Source organism: Emericellopsis cladophorae (assembly GCF_022114955.1).
Source record: "Emericellopsis cladophorae strain MUM 19.33 chromosome Unknown NODE_23_length_310842_cov_116_589050, whole genome shotgun sequence".
Taxonomy (NCBI): Eukaryota; Fungi; Ascomycota; class Sordariomycetes; order Hypocreales; family Bionectriaceae; genus Emericellopsis; species Emericellopsis cladophorae.
The window spans coordinates 27467-48236 of NW_026250948.1; the positions used below are offsets into that span (position 1 = coordinate 27467).

Below are 20770 nucleotides of genomic sequence, written 5' to 3' on the forward strand. Positions count from 1 at the left end.
AGTAAACAGCAAATCAACTGACTGAAGAACTTCCAGGTAAGTTCCACCGGCTGGCTCGCTGGCAATGCAACAAGTATGACAAACTTTCTCAATCCTCCATCGGCTTATCTTCCAAAGTCACCCCTCGAGAGGTTTCACTACCTGGTGCCGTAGGCACGCGACGCCCGCCGACAAATTTGGCAGATGTGCGATTCGACGATGAAGTGCTGTCCCGCTTCTCATTTTCCTTGCTCCCGCCAATGCTATCTGTCTGCTTATGCTGTTGGGTTGGCCCATCACTGCTGCTCGGCAAGTCGCCGCCATCAGGCACATCAAGGCTAGACCTTTTGGTCAGATTGGGCCCGGCGATGCTGCCAATGTTCGCAAGACTACTACGTTGGCGATCACCACTTGTAGTAGGACTTGTCTGTATAGGAAAACGCGTCTCTGGACCACCGCTAGAGCGGTCACGGCGATGGCCACGCGGGCTTGGCGCTGGGCTGGTAGCTCGGCTGCGATTCGCATTGGCCTTCTCCAGTAGAGCACGGTTGCGCTCTTCCATTAAAGCTTTGCGATTGCTCTCGTCTGTGCTGATGGCCCGAGATCGTTGGGTTGTCACAGACGTTGAATGACTGAGTGTCGACATTCGCTTCAGTTCAGCGAAAATGTGATCTTTATGCGCAAGCAAGTCACGAACAAGTTTGTACGCATGCTTTTCCTCCAGAGTCAGGGACGTCTGAGTGCGTGGACGTAGAATGCACGGCGCAAGGACAGCCGCAAGGGCTGTAACGTAGACCTCATCAGCTGACGTCAGGTCGATGAGACGAGTGAAGTGATTCATGCAGGCGTCCAACGTGGCGATGTTTGTGAGGCGCAGCTGAGAAAGCGTTTGCTGGAGGACAGCGACACGGGAATTCTCCGTGCCATTAGCCGCGGGGTTGTTGTAAATGGTACGGATGATCTCATATACATGAGAGGAAACTAGAGAGTCTTCCAAGGGGTTAGCCTGTGGAGGAACACCAACAATGGTTCACACGAAAACTTACCAGGAAGCTCCAAGAGATACAACTTCAGGAGACTGGCGACCGTTGGAACATCGTATTCGGCGAGGATATCCGCCGAAAATTGCTTGCCGTCGTTGACCCGGGCCCGTAACTTGTGTGTTTGAGCAAGTGGAACATCGACAAGCCATACACCGCGCCTGGCTTCGTCACCCTCAAGATCGGGGTAGTGATGGTCCAGGTACGTGAGGATGGTTGTAACAATGATTGGTACGCGCTTCTTATCAGCCCGTGCGCGGGCTTCGAGATCCACCCCAAAAGTCTGCTCATCCGCCTTGTTGTAGTAGTTCTCGTAAACGACAGTTTTCGGCACAAAGCAGCCAGTCCGATAGTTCTCAAGAAGATATCTCAAGTCACCCTGAGGCTGTATAGTTTCTTGAAAGAGCATCATTTTGTCCACTGTGGACTGTAGACTCGGTATGACGTTGCCAATAGCCCCAGAAAAGTCTAATATGACCGTCTTGATGGCCTTGAGGCGGTCAAATTCGCAACGCTCAAGGAATTTGAGATGCAAGAAGATCGCTTCCTCTAGATCGCAACGAAGTTCATCGAGACGCTTCACACCCAACTTGTACTTGTCGTCCGCTTCTTTGGCCTCTCGCTGTAATCTTTGACGCGGGGTCTCGTCGGGGTGCGCTCTACTCGGCATAACGTTCCAATTGGCGAGGTATTCACTGACATTGCCAAAGACAGGAGAGTCCCCTCCGACTTCAGAGTTGTTCGACGGCATGGAAAAGGTTCGGTTAAGAGGGGCCTTCTTCTCAGGAATGCCTGCCAGTTGGAATGCCTTCGTCTTCCATTGGTAGTTCATCTTCGAACTATTGGCGAACACGCTGCCAACATTGCCAATCAAGCGCAGAAACCCGTTCGTAATGAGGTCTTGGCCGATGCGCTCGGCATAGCTAATGCTTGTCCCACCCATATGGCGCTGGACATACTCCACAATGTCAGAACCCGTTGACACATTTTGATACGTGCCTAGGATTGCAACCTTATGTTCGCCCATTTTGATCGTTGACAGCATTTGAAGAAGGATCTTTTTGATTTGATCTGTCTGGTAGATCTCGTCGCCGATCTCAAAGACATCTTCCTCGGGCTCATACTCGTCCTCCTGCACCTTGATCTCTGGAATGTTCGGGGTTGTATTGTTTTTCGGACTCGCCTCGGGTTCTTGAAAACCTAGCTTGTTTTCTTCCTCCAGATCCTCCATCAGGCGGCACTTGTTGAAGTAGACCGATCGTAGTTTCTTGACCGACTCCGCTTGTCGATCGTGAGCTTTGATACGTGACTGTAGATCGTCCTGGGAGTCTTGTAACCGGCTCTCGTGGGCATCGCACCATCTGGAAAAGGGGTTGACGACAAGATCGCGGATGCTTGAAGCTATACGGTGGTGGTTTGCGGAGGCGTCTTGCATCTCGCTTTTTATGCCATCGTAGGCTTTCCGAACAGTAGCGCCCTCATCTCGCGAAAAGCCTCCCGATACCTTTTCAGCCGCCGGCACAACGTTGGCCAGATGGCTACTGTAAGTTTCCTCGGCTTCGGCTCGCATGCGGGCAATAGTCAGGATTTGTCTATTCTCTTTGACTCCCTGCTGAAGCTTCTCAAAAAGAACACCGAGTCCTAAATGTAGTTAGTGGGCGATCTCTACCTCGCAATGAAAACTTACCTGCAGCGTAGTCGCTGGACCAAAACGAATCCGCAAAGCCAGGCATGGTGTGCAGCACATATGCGTCCACGCGGTTAGGTAGATGTGTGGTTTATGTTCTGAAAGCTGTCACTTGACCAGTCGACAACTTCGGGTGACCTGGTTGTGGCGACAAAGGGCGAGAGCGATGCCCGAGTCTGAGCAGCCCTTTCGCACAGCTGTCGAGGAAGAACAGACTCGCGCGACGAACAAAGTCGGACCCGAATGCTGAGCGAGAAGCTCCGCAGTAGGCTAACAATCAAGCAGCTTCGTAAGCAGAGGGAGAGAGAAGTATATGATTGCGCGACGCAAATTTGCAGAATTAATAGAATACGAGGAAGAAGAATCGCAGCGTGTGACACAAAGCAGGGACCTCTGAACTGAGGACGGGACCCGTTGGCTAATGGTAAGGTACCTAGGTTCTAAGGTATAGAGCTGAGCGGCAGACCCTGGACCTGACGCTACGATGAAAGGGGGAAGGCGTCGTTAACACGAGCGTCAGGCCGTCAGCATAAGCCAATGTTATTGCCGCTTACGATCTCCACGTTTCGTCAGCAGAAAACGCCCAAGTCCGCAGGTGTGGCCCATGGGCCATGACGATCAATTAACATTCAAATCGTTCTCGTCACGCCGCCCTATCCTCAGACTACTATACGGATACGCGCGGGTCAATGACTGTGATTTATGTGTACATGTATTCCCGAATCCCAATGTGATTTGGACGCCTGGTGATGTCAACAGACGCCAATCTTGATACTTACCACCCTCCCTCCTGAAGGGGAACACGGCCCTTACTAATAGTACCTTACCTGACAGACTTTCCCGCTCCGAAATACAGTGGAATGGCCCGGGGGAATAATATATTGTGGACCGTTGCTTAACACATGTACCAAACTTGTTCCGTCACAGCTTATCCGCCCTGAGCATCCTCATACTGTACATTTCGCTCAAACAACGTCGGAAGTTCACCACAGTGGCGGATCATACCGATCATCCCAACTCGCACATACTCGCGATGGACCCAATTGCTCCCTATCGCATACGTGCAAGGCCTTGCCCTGAGAAGGGCGATGGCGAAGCTCCCCGGCCATCTACCCGGCCGCGAAGAGCCCCCTCCTGGCGGATAGTCATCATGAGCATGATCTTCATCATTTTCACAGCGAGCTTCTTCCACATCCCAGGCAGAGGGCGCGTCTACCGAACTCTCGAGCAATATCGTGGTCTGTCGTCTTTCGAACAAAGAGCCCGCCGCGTGCTGGCTCGGACGCCTCTAATCGGTGAGTTCGTTTCAATGGTCCGCTGGGCAACGGAGTCTCACACTCCACTTTAGACGGACATGTTGATATGCCTATGCTCATCAGAGGCGTCTATGAGAACAGAATCGACAACGAGGAATGGAGAAAGGCCTTCGAGAATGGCACACTGGCGGGCCATGCCGACATCAAGCGCTTGAGAGACGGCATGTCGGGGGGCGCGTTCTGGAGCGTTTGGGCCCCTTGCCCACGGAATGGCTCCGACTTCTCTGACGGGAACCTTCAAAAGAGCCTTCAATTTACACTGGACCAGATTGACCTCATGCACCGCATACACACCATGTATCCGGATGACTTCTCCCATGCTCAGGGACTACATGCTACCGATACTCTGCGTGTGTGGGCTGAGGGCAAGCTGATCTCGCCCTTGGGCATCGAGGGACTGCACCAAATTGCCAACAAAGCCTCTAATCTGCGCCGATTTTACGATCTCGGCGTACGTTATGCGACGCTAACCCACAACTGCCACAATAAGTTCGCCGATGCTGCGCAAGAGGAGTACCCAATGCGCAAAGCAACCCCTGTCTTCAACGGAGTCAGTGAGGATGGAAAAAGGTTGATCAATGAAATGAACCGTATCGGTATGATTGTTGATATTGCACATGTTAGGTGAGCATTCCATTAGGTAACGTCGGCAAACTCACTAACAGGGCCTAGCGAAGATACGATGGTTGATGTACTTGGTGGCAATGATGAGTGGTCTGGTTCCAGAGCACCCGTTATCTACTCACATAGTTCGGCGTACGCCATCTGCCCTCATCCTCGCAATGTCAAAGACTATGTCTTGAACATGGTCAAGCAGCGCAATTCGGTAGTCTTGGTCAACATCGCTGGTCAATTCATAGCCTGCAGAGATGTAGGGGCCGATGATGGAATGCCTGAGCCTATTCCGGAGGAGGCCACATTGGGCCGAGTCGTCGAGCACATCATGTACATTGGCGAGCTCATCGGCTACGATCATGTCGGCATCGGTACAGACTTGGACGGGATCCTCGACGCCCCCGAAGGATTCAAAGACGTTACGGGTTATCCGGCCCTTGTCGCAGAGCTTCTGAGGCGAGGCGTGAGTGACGAGGATGCGGCCAAGATTGTGGGTAAGAATGTGCTGCGTGTCTGGGCCGAAGTAGAGGAAGTCGCTGCAGGGTTGCAGGCGAGAGGCGAGCCTGTTCTTGAGGATGACGTTTCCTACGACGGCCCTTACTGATAGAAGGCCATCAATCTTTTGATTTGGGGTTGCCTCAAAGGCTGTATGTTTAAAATTATATATAGTGTGTGATGCGAGAACACCGCTCGTACTAGTACATCTTCGTTCGGCAGCCACAAGCGTCCTGTTAAACCCTCCGTGGAAGTCTGTTGAGTTTCGATGAGGTCGACGTTTGAGTCTGAGTTTTCTGACCACGAACCGGGTATCCCATGGCGTGTCGCCTGCCTCTGTAGGAACCTATATCACGTAACCTTTGAATGTTGTCGTTCATGAGCTTTCGTGCGTCGTTGTCGATGGTCATTTGCGATAGTTCAGCCGTGAGAGATGTGACCGTCCGCGGATTCAGTGATCCACATTTGGCAAGCTTGTGTATCGAAAATTTAGCCATTATGCGGGAGGAGGAAGTAGGCCCGAGGTTGTAGAAGGACTCTAGGGCTTTCTAACAGATGATCAGATGTTCAGTTCTTCCACGGGATGAACTGGAATCATACCTTCACAAGACGGCCCTCGCCGAAATTGACGCCCATTATGAAGACCTCGGACATGTTAGTGAATCTTCAAGTATACGCAATCTCTCGCTGGCCTTACCATCTTGGCAAGAGCGCGTGTTCACGTTCTTCAGCTTCGGCAAACATTGGCTTTGATTTCGTGATGATAGATCGACGAACGAGCCATCCATCCAAGTCCCTGTCTCGGCAAAACCACGGTGAGGAAACTAGTGGATGATGATCCACTATCGACTTACCGTGACGCCGGTTAACGTAAGCTGTCTGAGGTTCTGAGCACTGAGCCAATCACGCTCCAGTCCTTTAACCGACATCAACCTGAGCTGCAGGCTGGCCGCTGGCCAGCCGTTAGGTGCCAGTGGCTGAGCGCATGGGTCCAGTCTTCTTGCATGATAGTCAGCGGGGAAGGATCACAGCTTTAGCCCCTCGACCAAAGTCCCTTAAAACGTGGCCTCTCCATTCTACTTACCTTTCTCTCTCTCTTCTTTTGTTACCCATTGTTCATTGAAATCGCTGTCGCAATGTTTGGCATTCAGAGATCCCTTGTCACCTTCGTCGTGCTCTTCGGGGTGCTGGCGGTCCTATTTTCCCAAACTGTTGACGCCTCAAAAGGACCTAAGATCACTCACAAAGTGTACTTCGACGTCCAACAAGGCGATGAGAGCCTTGGTCGTATTGTCATGGGTCTCTACGGCAAGACAGTCCCTGAGACAACGGAGAATTTCCGTGCTCTTGCTACCGGCGAGAAGGGATTTGGATACGAGGGATCGACGTTTCATCGTGTGATCAAAGACTTCATGATTCAAGGCGGCGACTTCACCAAAGGCGATGGCACAGGTGGCAAATCAAGTAAGTACTTGAATCTCATGTTGGTTCTCATGTTGACAACCATCCAAGTCTACGGCAATAAGTTCAAGGACGAGAACTTTAAGCTGAAGCATACCAAGAAGGGCATGCTATCCATGGCAAATGCTGGTCCCGATACCAATGGATCACAGTTCTTCATAACCACTGTCATCACATCGTGAGTTTCCCACCGTCTTGCCAAAGGTACCAGGAAGGAAACTGACCAATCACAGATGGCTGGATGGTCGTCATGTAGTTTTCGGCGAGGTCCTTGAGGGTTACGACATTGTCGATAAGATCCAGAATTCAAAGACAGCTCGCGGAGATAAGCCTGTCGACACGGTCAAGATTGTGAAAAGCGGCGAACTTGAAGTTCCACCCGAAGGTACCCACGTTGAGCTTTAGAAGCACTTGCAAAACCTCTTGGGCCTCTCAGTACCCACTACCTCTCCTCCTCATTCATGACGAAGGGCTCAGTACTCGCGGTGTGCTGATTGTTCCTGTATCTGTCCAGACTTGAAGGTACAAGCGCCGACTGCGATACCCCCGTCGAATACGATTGATCAGCTTAGTGGCCTTTCTGCGTGGCAAAAGCTATTTGGTATCTGCATCGTGTTAGCCGTTTGCATCGGATTTGTGAAAAAAGCCCAGCGGCATAACACCCATCGTGATCTGCACGGAAAGACCGCTGCATGAAAAGGGACTAGCTAGAGAGGAGTGCATCGATAGTTCGACAGTTTTGTAAGATTAGTAGGTGCTATCCTCTAGGTGGAATGCAATTGCAGATGCGTTGTTACTTGATTAGCTGTGGTGTTTAGGCTCTGCACGCCAGGTTCGACGGTCATTCGAAATCCTATTACCGCCTGCAACCAACTTGCCATATGGTGAGCCAGAAGTTGCTGATGACCTCACATTGCCAGTGCCTTGGTACTGAACGTGCTTTAGCCAACCTCAGCGACAAGCGCAAGCTTTACGAAGCCTTACTAAAGGTTAGCAATTCGAGGGCAACTACATTTCTGCGGTTCAATTTAGTTATGGTACGTTCATACTTGATTGTTGTACAGGTGACGACCCACTGTGTGCTTACAACCAATCAAAGGAAGTTCTCGGGTAGCCCATTCACCACTAGTAGCTAGTCTAGTATGTAGCTCTAGGTTCAAGCAGAATTCAAGGACATTCACACGAGTCATAGTGCACGCGCGACGACATTCATTCACTAAAACCATCCCACATATCAGTGACTGTTGCACAACCCCGAGGCACCTCGCGATCATGAAGATACTCAGTCTTAATTTTTTGACGTGCGCAGTCAAGGCCTGCAAAACGTCGCCCAACTCATACCCTCTACATCCCAAGGACGCTGAACTCGTGCAGGATGAGCTCGAGCTCAAGCCCGAAATGATTATAAGTGTGCTGCCACGCATTGATTGGGAAGCGTTGAAGAGCACCTGTTCAGAGGTATGACTGGTCGCCCCCCGACACTATCATTCCTATCATCGCTCTGACCACACGCGCTTCTTTTTAGTTGGGCTTCCCAGCACTACCAGAAGCGGCACCGACGAAAGAAGAACTTGAGAACGACGAGAAAGTTTTGAAAGACTTGCATCATTTGCTGTTGGAAACGTCTATATCGGAGGGAAAGCTTGTTTGCGGCAATTGTGGCCATGAATACGCGATCAAAGAGGGTATTGCCAACTTTCTACTCCCGGGACACTTGGTATGAACGGGGATGGCAGTCTAAAGAAGGCTTTCAGGGATTCAAGCATCATGTTGGAGACGCACTGGCAAAGCGCTGGAGGCCAATCGCAGACTCACAATCTACGCCTTCAGTTTTTGGTGTAACCTGGCCAGGAGATTCACACTCGAGTTACATCCGGTGAACATGCATGGCTATGATATCGCAGAATCGTCCATTACCAGATGCAAACCTTCAGGGCCGTATCAAGCCAGGGACGCGAAGCATAGCAAAGATTTATTCGGCTTGACCACCTTGAGTACAATTGCAACAGCATTACGAGCCCCCCGACCTTTGAAAATGCAAACGGAGCTTGCAAAGTCTTCTTACAACTTGTCCAAGGCACTATTGCTGCTTCTTCTGCGCTGCCGGGCCCATGTCCTTTTCAAATGCACCGTATGGAACCTCCAGACTCGACAAAGCGCGCAAACCAACACCAAGGATCGCAAGCAGGATGATTGCAACGATGGCACCCATAAAAATGCCTGTTGTGATTAGTCTATGCCATCGTTGAGAGGTTCAGCCAGTGAGACGTACCTGGCGTGAAGAACTGGTATTTCTCGAAGAGAGGCAGCTCGTCCCAGTTTGTTCCATTGTCTTTGCGTCGCTGCAAGTGCTGCGCACCTCTCTTCAGCTCCATTTGTGCAGGAATGTCAAATGATGCTTCGTACACAGGTTCGACAGGGCTCGACAGCAGTACTATAGTGTAGTCGCTCCCTGCGGCGGCGTGCTCAATGGCTCTGGCTAGGCGATCGTCTGTGCGGATGGTGAGCTTGTGATGCAAGCCAGACGTTCAGGGAAGGGTTACCTATGGCTGACCAAATATCATCAGATCTGGTCGCGAAGTCGACAACAGTAATGGTGGCTTCCTTGTCGAGATTGCCACAAGCCTGGGTCACGTCCCTGGAAAGACGCTCCACTGTATCCAAGCCCATGTTCCCAATCACTTCCGGCACGATATACTTTCCTCGGACTGACGAAGCTTCGGCAGCCTTGCATAGACATGGGAGGGAGCATCCCTTCGGACCTCGGAGGCTCGCAGCTGTCAATCCTGGCTGGTTGACAAGGAGATAGCTGGTAGTCGGACATTGTCCCAGAAATTGCTGCGCGTTGTCGAGGACGGAATTATTGACTTGGATCGAATCACTGACTTGTGACCTCGGAATCCTACACGAGTTAGCTCAGTAAACCAGATTGGTACGTTATCTCACGGGTGAGATGACAGCAAAACAAAGGATGATGAATCAGAAAATGCTGCCGATAGCCCGGCAAGTGACAGAGCGCAGGATAGGATGTGGCAGCGCATCGTAATTAGATGTTTAGTAAAGTTGAGCTCCTGAAGTTGGTGATCACGACTTACGCTACGTATCCGTACTCCGTAGCAAATGATGCGGTGCACTGTCGGTTCAGTTGGACTCTGCTTACGTAAAGCCATCATTATGAAGCGAACCCCGATATGTGCACACCGTGGTGAAGCTTCGCAGCATCCGGCCATGGAACTCAAGAAATTTGATGTCACCAAGCTATCCAACTCGAAGGTTACATCTAGCAGTGACATTCGTCCACTCGATATGTTCGCGAAACCGAGACCGAAGAAAAGTATTCTGCCAGCCCCTTCCAAGAAACGAAAGGCAGCTCCTGCAATTGAAGAAATTTCCTTCGACAACGATGCCCGCCACGAATACTTAACAGGCTTCCACAAACGCAAACAACAGCGAATTAAACATGCACAAGATGAAGCCGCGAAAAAGGCTCGGCAGGAGAAAGTTGAACTGAGGAAACAGGTACTGCCCCTAGTTCAGACGTTGTGAAACGCCAGATGTTGATTTTGGCAGGCCCGCGAAGATCGCAAACGCGAAGTAGAAGAACATGTTGAGATGGTGAACAAGCTTTTGAAGGAATCGAATGCTGCTACTTCTTTGGCGGATGGGTCAACTTCTGACGACGGGAGTGAAGAGCAATGGGACGGTATTCCTGATCCGCCCGAGCAGGACTTGGTGGATCAAGAAGAGGAATATGTTGACGAAGACCGTTTCACCACAGTCACGGTCGAGTCAGTCAATGTGTCGCGAGATGGGTTCGAAAAGCCTAGCGAGGATCCCAAACTCGACCAAGAATCACAACAAGCGCCTCCTGAGAACAAGATTGAGCAAGCGCCACCAACACTGAAGCCTAAGAAGAAAAAGGCCCCAAAGTTTCGTTATGAGACTAAACTCGAGAGGAAGCTCACGGACACGAAACAACGACTTAAGAATAAAAGAAGATAGACATGACATCTCTCTGTTAGGAAAGCCGTAAATTGCCTGCCCCTCAAAGTCGAGCAGAGCTATACCTCCAACAGATGGTACATACGCCAACTCTGATCAGATCAAAGATGCCCGTAAGCAATATCCATCATGCACGCTATCTGGCAACATCGTTCTTCCACATTATCGGCACACCCGCTCAGATGGTGCCAATCTCAGCCTGGAGATCGTCCAATTCCTTCTGGAGGGTCGAGTGCTTCTTTGCCATTTCCTCGTACTTCTGCTCCCACTGATCGCGTTCTTGCTCGAGAGCTTGGACCTTGCGCTCGAAGTGGCCAGCTTTGACGTCGGTTTGCCGGAGCCTGAGAGTTGAGCGTTAGCTGTCGTGTAATTTGGTCTGTACATGCATCGTCTGAGCTCTTCACGTACTTCTCGTTTGCCTCGCGTAGAGTCTTGTCTGCCTCCTCGGCCTCCTCTTCCAAAAGTTGAAGACGGCGTTGGAGTGTCTCGTTCTGAGTACCGTGCTGCTGGCCTTCTTCGGCCGATTTCTTGAAGTCCTTGATCGAAGTTTCTAGCTTGTCGACATCTGTTTCCAAAACTCCGTTCTTGTGCTGCAGAGATGTGATCTCCTGCTCTTTGGCGAGGTTCTCTTGCTCCAGGGTCTTGACACGAGCCTGAAGCTCCTCAACCTTGGCTACGGCCTCGTCCGCCTCCAGGCGTAGAGAGTTCATTTTCTACGTTGAAAGTGTCAGCCAAGATAGATGCTTCACGCTGTTTTACGGCCAACTGCAGGACCGAGCGGGCGACTATACCTCCTTGATGCGATCCATGGTGAAATTGGGTGAGTCAACAGCTCTAAGAGGTAAGGTGTATTGACGCCTTCACAGTTTACGAATCGACGTCCAAAGCGCGATGTGGCAGTTTGGAATGGAGGAGAATGGGAGGTTGATGTGGTGTAGGGAATAGGGGTGGGGAAGTAGAAAGTGGTGCAAGTGCCCCTCGGTAAGGTACCTTACCTTAAGGTAAGGTAGGTCAGGTAGGAAGGTAAGGTCCCTCTCCACTGCTACTGCAATAACGGTGAGTCGGTGACCGTCGCTGCCGTGGAAGCTGCACTCCAATATCTGCGTTGCTCGGCCAACATTTTGCTGCGGCTTGGCATGGTAAAAAACAGACTCCACCAGAAACTTGATTCATTACTTTACCTAGTACTTATGAAGAGTATCACCCACGATACCGAAAGCGAGCCTGTAATTCACACCCAGCATGTTTGCTGCGCGGCATAATCAAGAGAATCTTGCACATTCTCGCCAGGTCCCTACGAAGCAAGCACCAAGCAGCAGGAGTGCCCGATTCGCCGGAACTCCCTGCAATGATGGCAACGAAAATGCCAAACCAATTCTACGTAGTAAGCTACGCAAACGATCTTTTGAACACCTTGTGACGAATAATTAGGTGGCATAGGCCGACAACTTCCTAAGACGCCCATGCGTAAGTGCATCCTCAGTTCTCCCAGCTAGCTCGCGCTCACCTGTCCAAACAGAAGGGCCAGCAAGAGCGCCCTTAGGAGCCAAAACAACGAATGCGAATGTCAAGACAGGCCAGCCTGTTGATCAGAAGACGTTCTTAGCCGACAGCAAAACCGCCGTTACCCAGAACCCGACGACAACAAAGAAACAGTCTAACCCAACGCTGGCAGTGGAACAAAAGAGCATCCGTGTTATACAATCGGACGACGAAGAGCCCGAGTACGCGCCGCCTCGACCTTTGGAAGCACCTTATCGGTCTGATCTTTTGCCGTCCGGTGGTCTGACGTTCGAAACATTTCGAAACGACAAGCTCCTATACGGCTACTACGAGAATTTCATTGACCCCGTCGATGAAGATGGCATATCTCTCCAAGACAAAGACCTCCGAGCAGAGAAAGCAATTGCTCTGCGTAACGCAGAGGTATACAATGAGGCACAATTGCAGGACTTGGACTGGGGCATGCTCGATTTGGAGGGCGTCGGCGGAACCCCAATAAAGGCCAGCGGGACGCCCAAAACTTCTCGAGCAACAGGACAGGTCAAGCCTCGAGACATAGCACGTCGTGGGCCGTTGTCGACGAGGTCGACAACATCTGATAGGAGAAACGCTCAGCCATCTATTCTACGCAAGCAGCACATGAGCACTGCAGCCCCGCTCCGGAACTTACCCAGGAAAGTCTGGAGACCGTTGGGAAACAACGGCCGCGGTGGCCCGAAATTGCCTGTTCACAAAGACCGAAGCCAAATTGGCGTGTCTTCCAAGTCATCGATGGCGACAACGTTGGAGCACATAAACTCTACAAGAGATGAAGCCTCATCGATTCCTCCGCATGAGCGTATCCAGCGTACGGCTCTCCGCTCCGGCACATCCATCACTGCCGACAAATCGAAGAAAAATAGATCTTCAGCTTCCACAACGTCTTCTTCCACTGCTCCGCGCAAAAACGCTGCGATCTCAGTACTTGATTTTGCTTTCCCGAATGTTGCCGACTCGGAGAGTGATGATGGTGGGGTGCTATCTGGTAACGGGCTTCTTGTCCTAGATGAGGAAGAGGACTTTCAACTGCAGTCTATCGCCTAGGTCGAAGGCTTGAACAGTTGTCTCGCGATTGTCCAAACACAGCTCGGCATAATGAGATTCATCACATTTCGGTCGATCGTCTAGAAGCCGTTTCAAGCGGCAAGTATTAGTAGCGTCACCCAGAAAAAATCGTGAAGCTAGCTCACGCGACAACGAAGTACTAAATTTGCGTCTCCCAAGAGATTCTCAAGTTGTTCGATACTTCTAATTATTACGAAATGAATGATTTAATTATAGCTTTCGCGTGTTTACTGACTGCAGGGCTACCTGTTTGTCAAAACTGCTAATTAACGTAAGGTATCCGTACTAGTCCAGATCAGCTCTAACTCCACGCCATAGTGTGGCTGAGGGGTGTGGCTAATGCCTCACTTCTTGGAGTAAGCTGGCTTGTGCCTTACTCGTCTCGTCTACGGGATTTGCGTGTACCCTCGCGATTCACTCTGATGAGACCTCCTTCGACCTGATCAGCCTAGACATTCGGACCACCTTCCCACGCGTCCCTGATTGTTGCAGCACGGTCGCATTGCGTCGCTAGTATCGATCCACGTCTTTCTCTTCGTTCCGGCCTCGAATTTCCCGATACCCTCTCCTCGCCAACTGTAGCGCTCGCGCATCCTCATCGCCAAGTTGCGGGTCGCGTGGAGGTGCTACATCGCGGTGGGATCACGTCGTCGAATCTCGCCAAACATTCCCAAGCGATATCGTGAAGGCGCAACTTCGCACAACCTTTCAGAGATATCATGATTGCAACGACGCGAGACATATAGTGTCTTGAGTTCATCGCTCTATGATGACTCGACCATCTCATGCCCCGGGCTTCGCGGAATTCTTCCCTGCTGCTCCCAAGCCGAGGGCAGACGCCGAGGCTCGGGGGGCACGAGAACGGTTCAGCGCTGGGACAGCCTCCCTACAAGTCGAACGGCGAAAAGAATCATCACCTGGAGATATCCCTGACACTGTCGACTCTGCAAGTTCGTACGCAAGCATCGCGTCTTCGTCTCTCAGTGCCAAGGCTGCAGCGACCACCTCGGTAAATCGCTGCTCAACCGCGAATACCACGCCACTCACCGTGAAAGACTCGCCTCTTTCTACAGCTCCCATTGGAGCCCTCGACGCACAAATGCTCCCATCAGCACCTGGCGAGGACGCTACAGACCCAGCACACAATGCTACCGCTGTCACCCTCCATGCCGACACTGTTGGATGTCAAAATTCAGCGATACATCGAGAACCATGGTGTGACCTAGCTAATCCAGTACTGGGTGTCAAATGCACATTTGATCCGCTCCTCGAGCGACTTCGTAACAAAGTGGTGAGCAGATCCATGAAGCCCGTTTACAAGAATTTCACCACGGTACGTCTCAATACATCACAACAAGCCTCCGTCTGTCGTTAAAGGTTGCCATATTTCTTGAAGCACACAGCTGACTTTTGGCAGGATGATAACGCGCCCCCACCAGATCCTCGACTGGCACACCCAGACGGGCAGTTGAGTTATATTAATACCGACTATTACCTGCCCAAATCCCGATTGCGAAGCGCACCAGACAACCTAAGACCGTACCCGTTTGATCCAAAGACATCAGTCGGGCCTGGCCCACCAACCCAGGTTGTTGTGACAAGGTTCAACCCGTTCCTGCCTTTCAACAAAGTCACACAAGCTTTTGCCATCTTTGGAGAAATCGCCGAAAGCTGCAATAAAATGCATCCAGAGACTGGTAGCTACCTCGGGTTCGCCACCATCAGGTATCGCGATGCCACGAGACCTGGTACCTCCGCAACAAGCGCAATCGAGGCGGCACGAAGAGCTGTCAAAGCGCGAGGCATCAAGATAGATGCTCAATTTGTTCGGGTGGATTACGATCCTGAGGGTCGGCGAAGTCGGCGGATGCTCGAAGAGCATTTACGGCGAGACAGGGAGAAGCAGGAACAAGTAAAAAAGCATGAACAGGCTGCGGCCACTGCTAAGCACCCGCCGACCGGACCAAAAGCCAATGTCCCCCCGGCAGCACCTACAGGGCCAGCTGCGCACCGACAAGCATGCAAGCCCCCCATTATTTCGCGACCACAAACCGAGAGTATAGATGCTAAGCTTGCCAACGTCCCGCACATTTTCATATCTAACACCAGTGTGCCTACACTGGCCAGCATCGTTCCCCATTTGTGGAAGCGACTGAGAGGTTACTCGATAGACGAAATCATCCGCATCGACGGTGTGGGATTCTACATATCATTTCCCACTACCGAGGATGGCCGGAACGAGGCCGACAGATGTTTTGTCAGAACCAACCATACAGAGTTTTTCAACTATGACATGGCCATGCAGCTTCGTCTGCCGCGGCAGTCTCGGCCAACGCCACAGAAGATATCTCCTGTCTCTAGCTACGAGCATCGCCGCCCCGTCGACCAGCCGCAGACTCGTACCAGGGATGAAGAAAAGGTGCGCCGCAGGCGAGAGGAAGAAAACGACTTGGACGAAGAAAAAAAACAAAGGGCCAAGAACTTTGATCCGGTTCATGAAGCTGTTCAAGTCGTGAGAAGCGAGTTGGTCCAGCACTTAATCAGACATATCCGCACGCATGTGGCAGCGCCTTTTCTTGAGGAGTTCCTGGAGCCAGCCAACCACGTGGCCAAGAGGCGGAAGCTTAACATAGATCACTTTGATGATCGAGAAGATGCCATAATGCGGGACGATGGCAACGACAGCTCCCGCATTGGAACACCCGGACCACGCGCGGATCCCATTGACCGGCGCACAAAGCGGCCTCAGGCAATAAGCTCTCTGCCCCGAATTCGCAAAAGCGGCCAAACGAATCGTGGTAAATTCGTTGACCCATTTGCCCGCCGCGCCATTCCGCGGCGCCCCAGGGCTATTCGTGGACTCCACGATTGGTTGCGCAGTGCTGGGTCCGATTCAGATTCGGAGGAAGAGCTTGGCATTGGCCATTTGGCTGGCGCTGGTAGTGAAGAACCCGAATCTCGGCCTCGCAGCCGTATGAGCACTGACGACGATGTGTCCAGAGACGACTACGGATCCTGGGGTCCTGGTGAGGAAGACTCTATGACGGAAGTTAGCCTGGCGCCTGCCACTGCGGCTATCCAAAGGAAGCGCAAACAGAAAGGATCTGTCGAGATAGCCCTCAAAAGGCAGAAGAAGGCAGACGAGGGGCTTTCCGGCGTCAACCTGGACCCCATCGACGATGATTCGAGGTATCGCGTCAACGATTATACGCCGGAAGTTGAGCCCACCTCTGAAGAGGGCTTCGATGTGTCGCGTTCGCAGACACCCCTCTCAGTTCTTCCTGCACCTGTGAGGAAAAAGGCCGTGAAGAACAAGAAAAAGGCTGCAAAGCAATTGGTCGAGGAACCCGAGACACCGAAGTACGACGAGGTTGAGGTGCATATTCAGCCGGACAATGATCGCAATCTGACGTTGGACGTGGCTGAGAAAGCAGCATACGAATCTTCCGCCCACGTTTTGTCGGATATATTTGACGAGAAGCTATTTGCTCGAGAACCTTTGATACCAGCCCTCGATATTCCCGATGGCTTCAAGCCTGACGTATGGGCGCTCGAGAGCCTGGCCATGGGCCCGGTTGATGCACCTGACTTGAGCCGACTGCAACGCAAATATAACACCAAGAACATTTGCAATCCAGAACTTTGGCTGTGGAGGCACCAACGCGTCCACGAGCTCAACTCCTCTGATGAGGGCGACTGCCATCGCCCCGTTGTCATTGATGGTTATTACATACCCAATCCAACCGGATGCGCGCGGACGGAAGGGGTCAAGAAAATCCTCAACTCAGAAAAGTCAAAATATCTTCCTCATCACATCAAGGTCCAAAAGGCGAGAGAAGAGCGGCAGAAGACGGGGAAAAGCTCGAGCGCCATCGATACAGCTAGGTTGGCTGCCGACAAGAAAGCAACAAAGGGCAACTCCCGCGCCAATCGTGCGTCGAACCGTCGCTTTGTTGCCGAGCTCAATGACCAAAAGAAAAATCTTGGATCGGACACATCAGACGTCTTCAAATTCAATCAGCTCAAAAAGCGGAAAAAGCCCGTCAAATTTGCTCGCTCAGCAATCCACAACTGGGGCTTGTATGCCATGGAGAACATAAGCAAGGACGACATGATCATTGAATATGTTGGGGAGGTCGTGCGTCAACAAGTTGCCGACTTGCGTGAAAATCGATACCTCAAGAGCGGAATCGGCAGTAGCTATCTGTTCCGGATAGATGAGAGCACTGTTGTGGATGCGACGAAGAAAGGTGGTATTGCCAGGTTCATCAATCACAGCTGCATGCCCAACTGCACGGCCAAAATTATCAAAGTCGAGGGCAGCAAACGCATTGTCATCTATGCTTTACGCGACATTGCACTTAGTAGGTTGACCCGCCCGAGTAGGCTTCTTATCGCTAATTAGGTCAGATGAGGAGCTCACGTACGACTACAAGTTTGAGAGAGAAATTGGCAGTCTCGACCGCATACCCTGTCTCTGTGGCACACCAGCCTGTAAAGGCTTTCTCAACTAGCCCTTGTGCGCGACAGCGCCCAGCTGCAGCTGCACAACCTATTTTACCGTGCTCGCTGTATAGCGCGCAATGGTATCTAAACTGCATGCAGAATATAAATATCTATACAACCATGTGTGTTGCGGTGCAGCTATTTTGGCAGGCTCGGGACCGTTGGTGGTGTCACTGCAGTGCAGGGAGGAGGGTGGAATGGGTCTTCACAATCATGCCGGCGTCTGGTTCATTCAAGTGTTGCAAAGGCTAGGGGAGGGAGCTTGACATGCTTGACGTTTGGGGATCCTGTCATAGCGTTATTGGTTTTCCCTATACTATACAGGCCGCATGGGTCAGGCGTCTCTGAATAGTCACTCGGCCTTCAAAATTAATGGACAGGGCCCGGCGATTTGTGCCGGGACCTTCTTCAGAGAGCGTGTTTCATTGTGAAGCCTGTGTGCACATCACGAATTGTTGTTTTCCAGCCGAATCTTATATCTCTTCCTCCTTGATTCCAGCTTCACCCTCGGATGGCGACAATGGACCGACGAGCCAGTCCTGCAAAGCCAACCACTCAGACCAGCTCTTGTTAGCATTGTCGATTTCTCTGACAGTGGGATCCTTCAATGTTCTCAGAAAGGGCAGCACTTGCCCGTCCTCCATATCGTACGCACTCTTGACCGTCAACCAGTTGGTCGATTTGCAAGCAAACAAGAAATTGCGCCGTTCGACCTCATGGAAGCTCCCGATTCCCTGCACCCAATGCGGCCCGAAGAACAACTCCAGAATATCGGGTGCGTCAAAGCCTGTGGCCACGAGGCGGCGGATATAAGGCAGTAGGAGTGTTTTGGCTTCCCCCGCTTGGTTGTGGGTTTGTGGTCGCGTCGAGGAAGATGCGGCGTGTGGGGTTGTGTCTTGGCCAAGTTGGCGTTTCTCAAAAGGCAGCCTGATGTTGTTGAAGGCTGCTACCATCTGAACGTGCTCCTTGTGCTGGGCCACCTCCATGAAGTACTGGTGACATGACATGAACCTGGGATACCATTCAAGGATGTCGAATTGGCTCGCCTGTATTGGCTGTCGACTCTGGTCAGTGGGAGTTGTGGACGTTCCAACTTGGCTTACATGTATAAACCTGCCATCCATTTTGAGATGGTGGCAATTTTTGGGATCCGTTCTCGGGCCTGGTGACCAGTCCAGATTCTTCGTTCCGCCCTGCTGTCACGATGATTTGGGCTAGATCTTTCGATGATGTAGACCTAGAACCCACACTGAGCGTCTCCGAGAGGGGTTGATAGCAGAAGTTCGAGGTTGCGGGTGGCTATCCCAGTGATACTCCGGCCTTTGATGGAGATCTGGGAGCAGGGCAGTGACATGTCAATCAGACCGAATCCGATGGATGTCGATATGTATTACACGGCTTGATTAAGAAAGATGGCCGTGGCAGTCCAAGTTCCTCCAGGAATCCCGCCAGGAGTCGAGAGTAGCAGGGGGAGCAAGAAGGTGGATGGAGACGCGGACCGTAGCTAATACTCCAGCATGTCGGGTAGGGGTATTTTAATTGACCTTTAAGGGACTCGTTCGGTCAGATAGCCATGAATGTTTGATCCGCCCTACCCCGTCCATGCCGGTGGACTAATGTGGTACGTACTCGACTTGGCGCCGGAGGGCACGCCGCACAGTACAGTACGTACGTGTAGTACCTATTGATAGGTGGGGACTGCCGTTGCAGACTGCCAGCCTGGCTGTGTCAATTGGCGCATTGGTTGATGCCTGTCGGGGCACAATTCCCTGCTGCCTTGTACGTATTTGCTCGGCCGGGCGTTCCTGTGTGGAGCCTCGCAACGTACATGTACAAAATACTAGCCTTAGTAGTGCGTTCTAACAGGTAGGGCGTATGCTGTCCGACGGTGCTAGCAGTGAGAAGGCCACTGGACCGGTCAACTTGCTGTGGCGGGGCATGGGTTGGACCTCAAAGTTTCACCGGTACTGACGGACGAACAGGACTAGAGAGTCGAGACAGGCCGGGCGGCTGCGTAAGGTACCTTAGCCCGACTGAAGCCTGATCATCATGATAGACATGGAGGGGTCCAGCCGCTGCTCGATTGTCATCCTCAGCGCATCACAGCGACTGGAGGGCCTTGGGCCCATGCACAAGTTTCTGCTCTAGCCACAAAAAGGCGACTGGAGCTCGGGACCAAGTCAGCAAACAAGACTACTTACCACAGTACGTATATGTGTGGTTCCTGTGTTCATACGTACTAGGAACCATGCACAGACGACAGAACCATCACATTGGCAGACCCACACACCACTTGCGTGGCCACGTTTTCCTTGCCGAACCGTTAGTAAGGGAAAGGGCATTCACTACCGTACCTAAGCTTTAAGGTAGTAGGCATCCGTACTCACGTACATAATACATCGAAGTTCATGTGCGTGATCCAAATTACCGAGTTGGCACATGAGAATCTTTCCGAAAACCCATGATTACAGCACCGCTCCGTTTCAAGAACACTGCACCGAAGAAAATCTTAGTATGTAGGTGCTCGTTGCGTGGGACGAGAGCGATCGGCAGCTAGCGGGAGCACCAGCTCGCATTTCTGTGGTGAGCCCACCTTGATTCAGCTGGAATGGCTGACAAGGGTCTGCTTGGTTAGTCTTGGCAGTCGAAAACGCTCATCGGCGGAGATGCGGCCAGTATCCCGACTACACTACCCAGAGTCAACCCGAATCCTCACTCTGCACATCAACCACGAGCCGCCTGCGTGTGCCCTCCCGAACTGACGTCCACCCTGAGTCCAGGAAGTCTAGCCTGCGAGCGCTGTTTGGGAGTACTCGTGAAGTGGATTGAGCAAGCCAGATTTGAATAGACGCCTGCTTACTTCTTGGAGAATCTTGTAGATTGACTTTAGAGTCTACTCGGCTTCAAGATCGTTCTCCTTGGCGGCTATGTTGTTTGACATGAACCCTTGGGAGTCATCTGCTACTAATTGGTTGCTTGTCATTGTTCTATTCTGCTGCGCAAATTGCATTATGTTCTGACCTACAAGGCCGACTTTGTTCACTGCTAGGATGCACAAATAT

The 20770-nt window shown here is 51.7% G+C and overlaps 8 protein-coding genes across 8 annotated transcripts; 4 read left to right on the plus strand and 4 right to left on the minus strand.

The window, feature by feature from the left end:
- Positions 1-446: 446 nt before the first annotated feature.
- On the minus strand, positions 447-2752 carry J7T54_004006 (to RhoGAP and Fes CIP4 domain protein; the record flags this gene model as incomplete). Its single annotated transcript, XM_051506521.1, has 4 exons — positions 447-491; positions 677-960; positions 1026-2660; positions 2707-2752. The coding sequence occupies 4 exons, from the start codon at positions 2750-2752 to the stop codon at positions 447-449; spliced, it is 2010 nt and encodes a 669-aa protein (XP_051362090.1).
- Positions 2753-3856: 1104 nt separating this feature from the next.
- Positions 3857-5241, plus strand: J7T54_004007 (putative dipeptidase-like protein; the record flags this gene model as incomplete). Its single annotated transcript, XM_051506522.1, has 3 exons — positions 3857-4001; positions 4055-4646; positions 4773-5241. 3 exons carry the CDS (start codon positions 3857-3859, stop codon positions 5239-5241), a joined length of 1206 nt encoding a protein of 401 aa, XP_051362091.1.
- Positions 5242-6268: 1027 nt separating this feature from the next.
- J7T54_004008 (Peptidyl-prolyl cis-trans isomerase B-like protein) lies at positions 6269-6998 on the plus strand (the record flags this gene model as incomplete). Its single annotated transcript, XM_051506523.1, has 3 exons — positions 6269-6596; positions 6645-6771; positions 6827-6998. The coding sequence occupies 3 exons, from the start codon at positions 6269-6271 to the stop codon at positions 6996-6998; spliced, it is 627 nt and encodes a 208-aa protein (XP_051362092.1).
- Positions 6999-8673: 1675 nt separating this feature from the next.
- On the minus strand, positions 8674-8968 carry J7T54_004009 (uncharacterized protein; the record flags this gene model as incomplete). The annotated part of the gene is made up of 2 exons (XM_051506524.1): positions 8674-8813; positions 8866-8968. 2 exons carry the CDS (start codon positions 8966-8968, stop codon positions 8674-8676), a joined length of 243 nt encoding a protein of 80 aa, XP_051362093.1.
- A 1805-nt stretch (positions 8969-10773) lies between these two features.
- On the minus strand, positions 10774-11305 carry J7T54_004010 (uncharacterized protein; the record flags this gene model as incomplete). The annotated part of the gene is made up of 2 exons (XM_051506525.1): positions 10774-10936; positions 11004-11305. 2 exons carry the CDS (start codon positions 11303-11305, stop codon positions 10774-10776), a joined length of 465 nt encoding a protein of 154 aa, XP_051362094.1.
- A 753-nt stretch (positions 11306-12058) lies between these two features.
- Positions 12059-13181, plus strand: J7T54_004011 (uncharacterized protein; the record flags this gene model as incomplete). Its single annotated transcript, XM_051506526.1, has 2 exons — positions 12059-12062; positions 12115-13181. 2 exons carry the CDS (start codon positions 12059-12061, stop codon positions 13179-13181), a joined length of 1071 nt encoding a protein of 356 aa, XP_051362095.1.
- Positions 13182-14347: 1166 nt separating this feature from the next.
- Positions 14348-17716, plus strand: J7T54_004012 (Histone-lysine N-methyltransferase; the record flags this gene model as incomplete). Its single annotated transcript, XM_051506527.1, has 3 exons — positions 14348-14417; positions 15266-17566; positions 17613-17716. 3 exons carry the CDS (start codon positions 14348-14350, stop codon positions 17714-17716), a joined length of 2475 nt encoding a protein of 824 aa, XP_051362096.1.
- Positions 17717-18181: 465 nt separating this feature from the next.
- Positions 18182-18832, minus strand: J7T54_004013 (uncharacterized protein; the record flags this gene model as incomplete). The annotated part of the gene is made up of 2 exons (XM_051506528.1): positions 18182-18754; positions 18812-18832. The coding sequence occupies 2 exons, from the start codon at positions 18830-18832 to the stop codon at positions 18182-18184; spliced, it is 594 nt and encodes a 197-aa protein (XP_051362097.1).
- Between the last annotated feature and the right edge of the window lie 1938 nt (positions 18833-20770).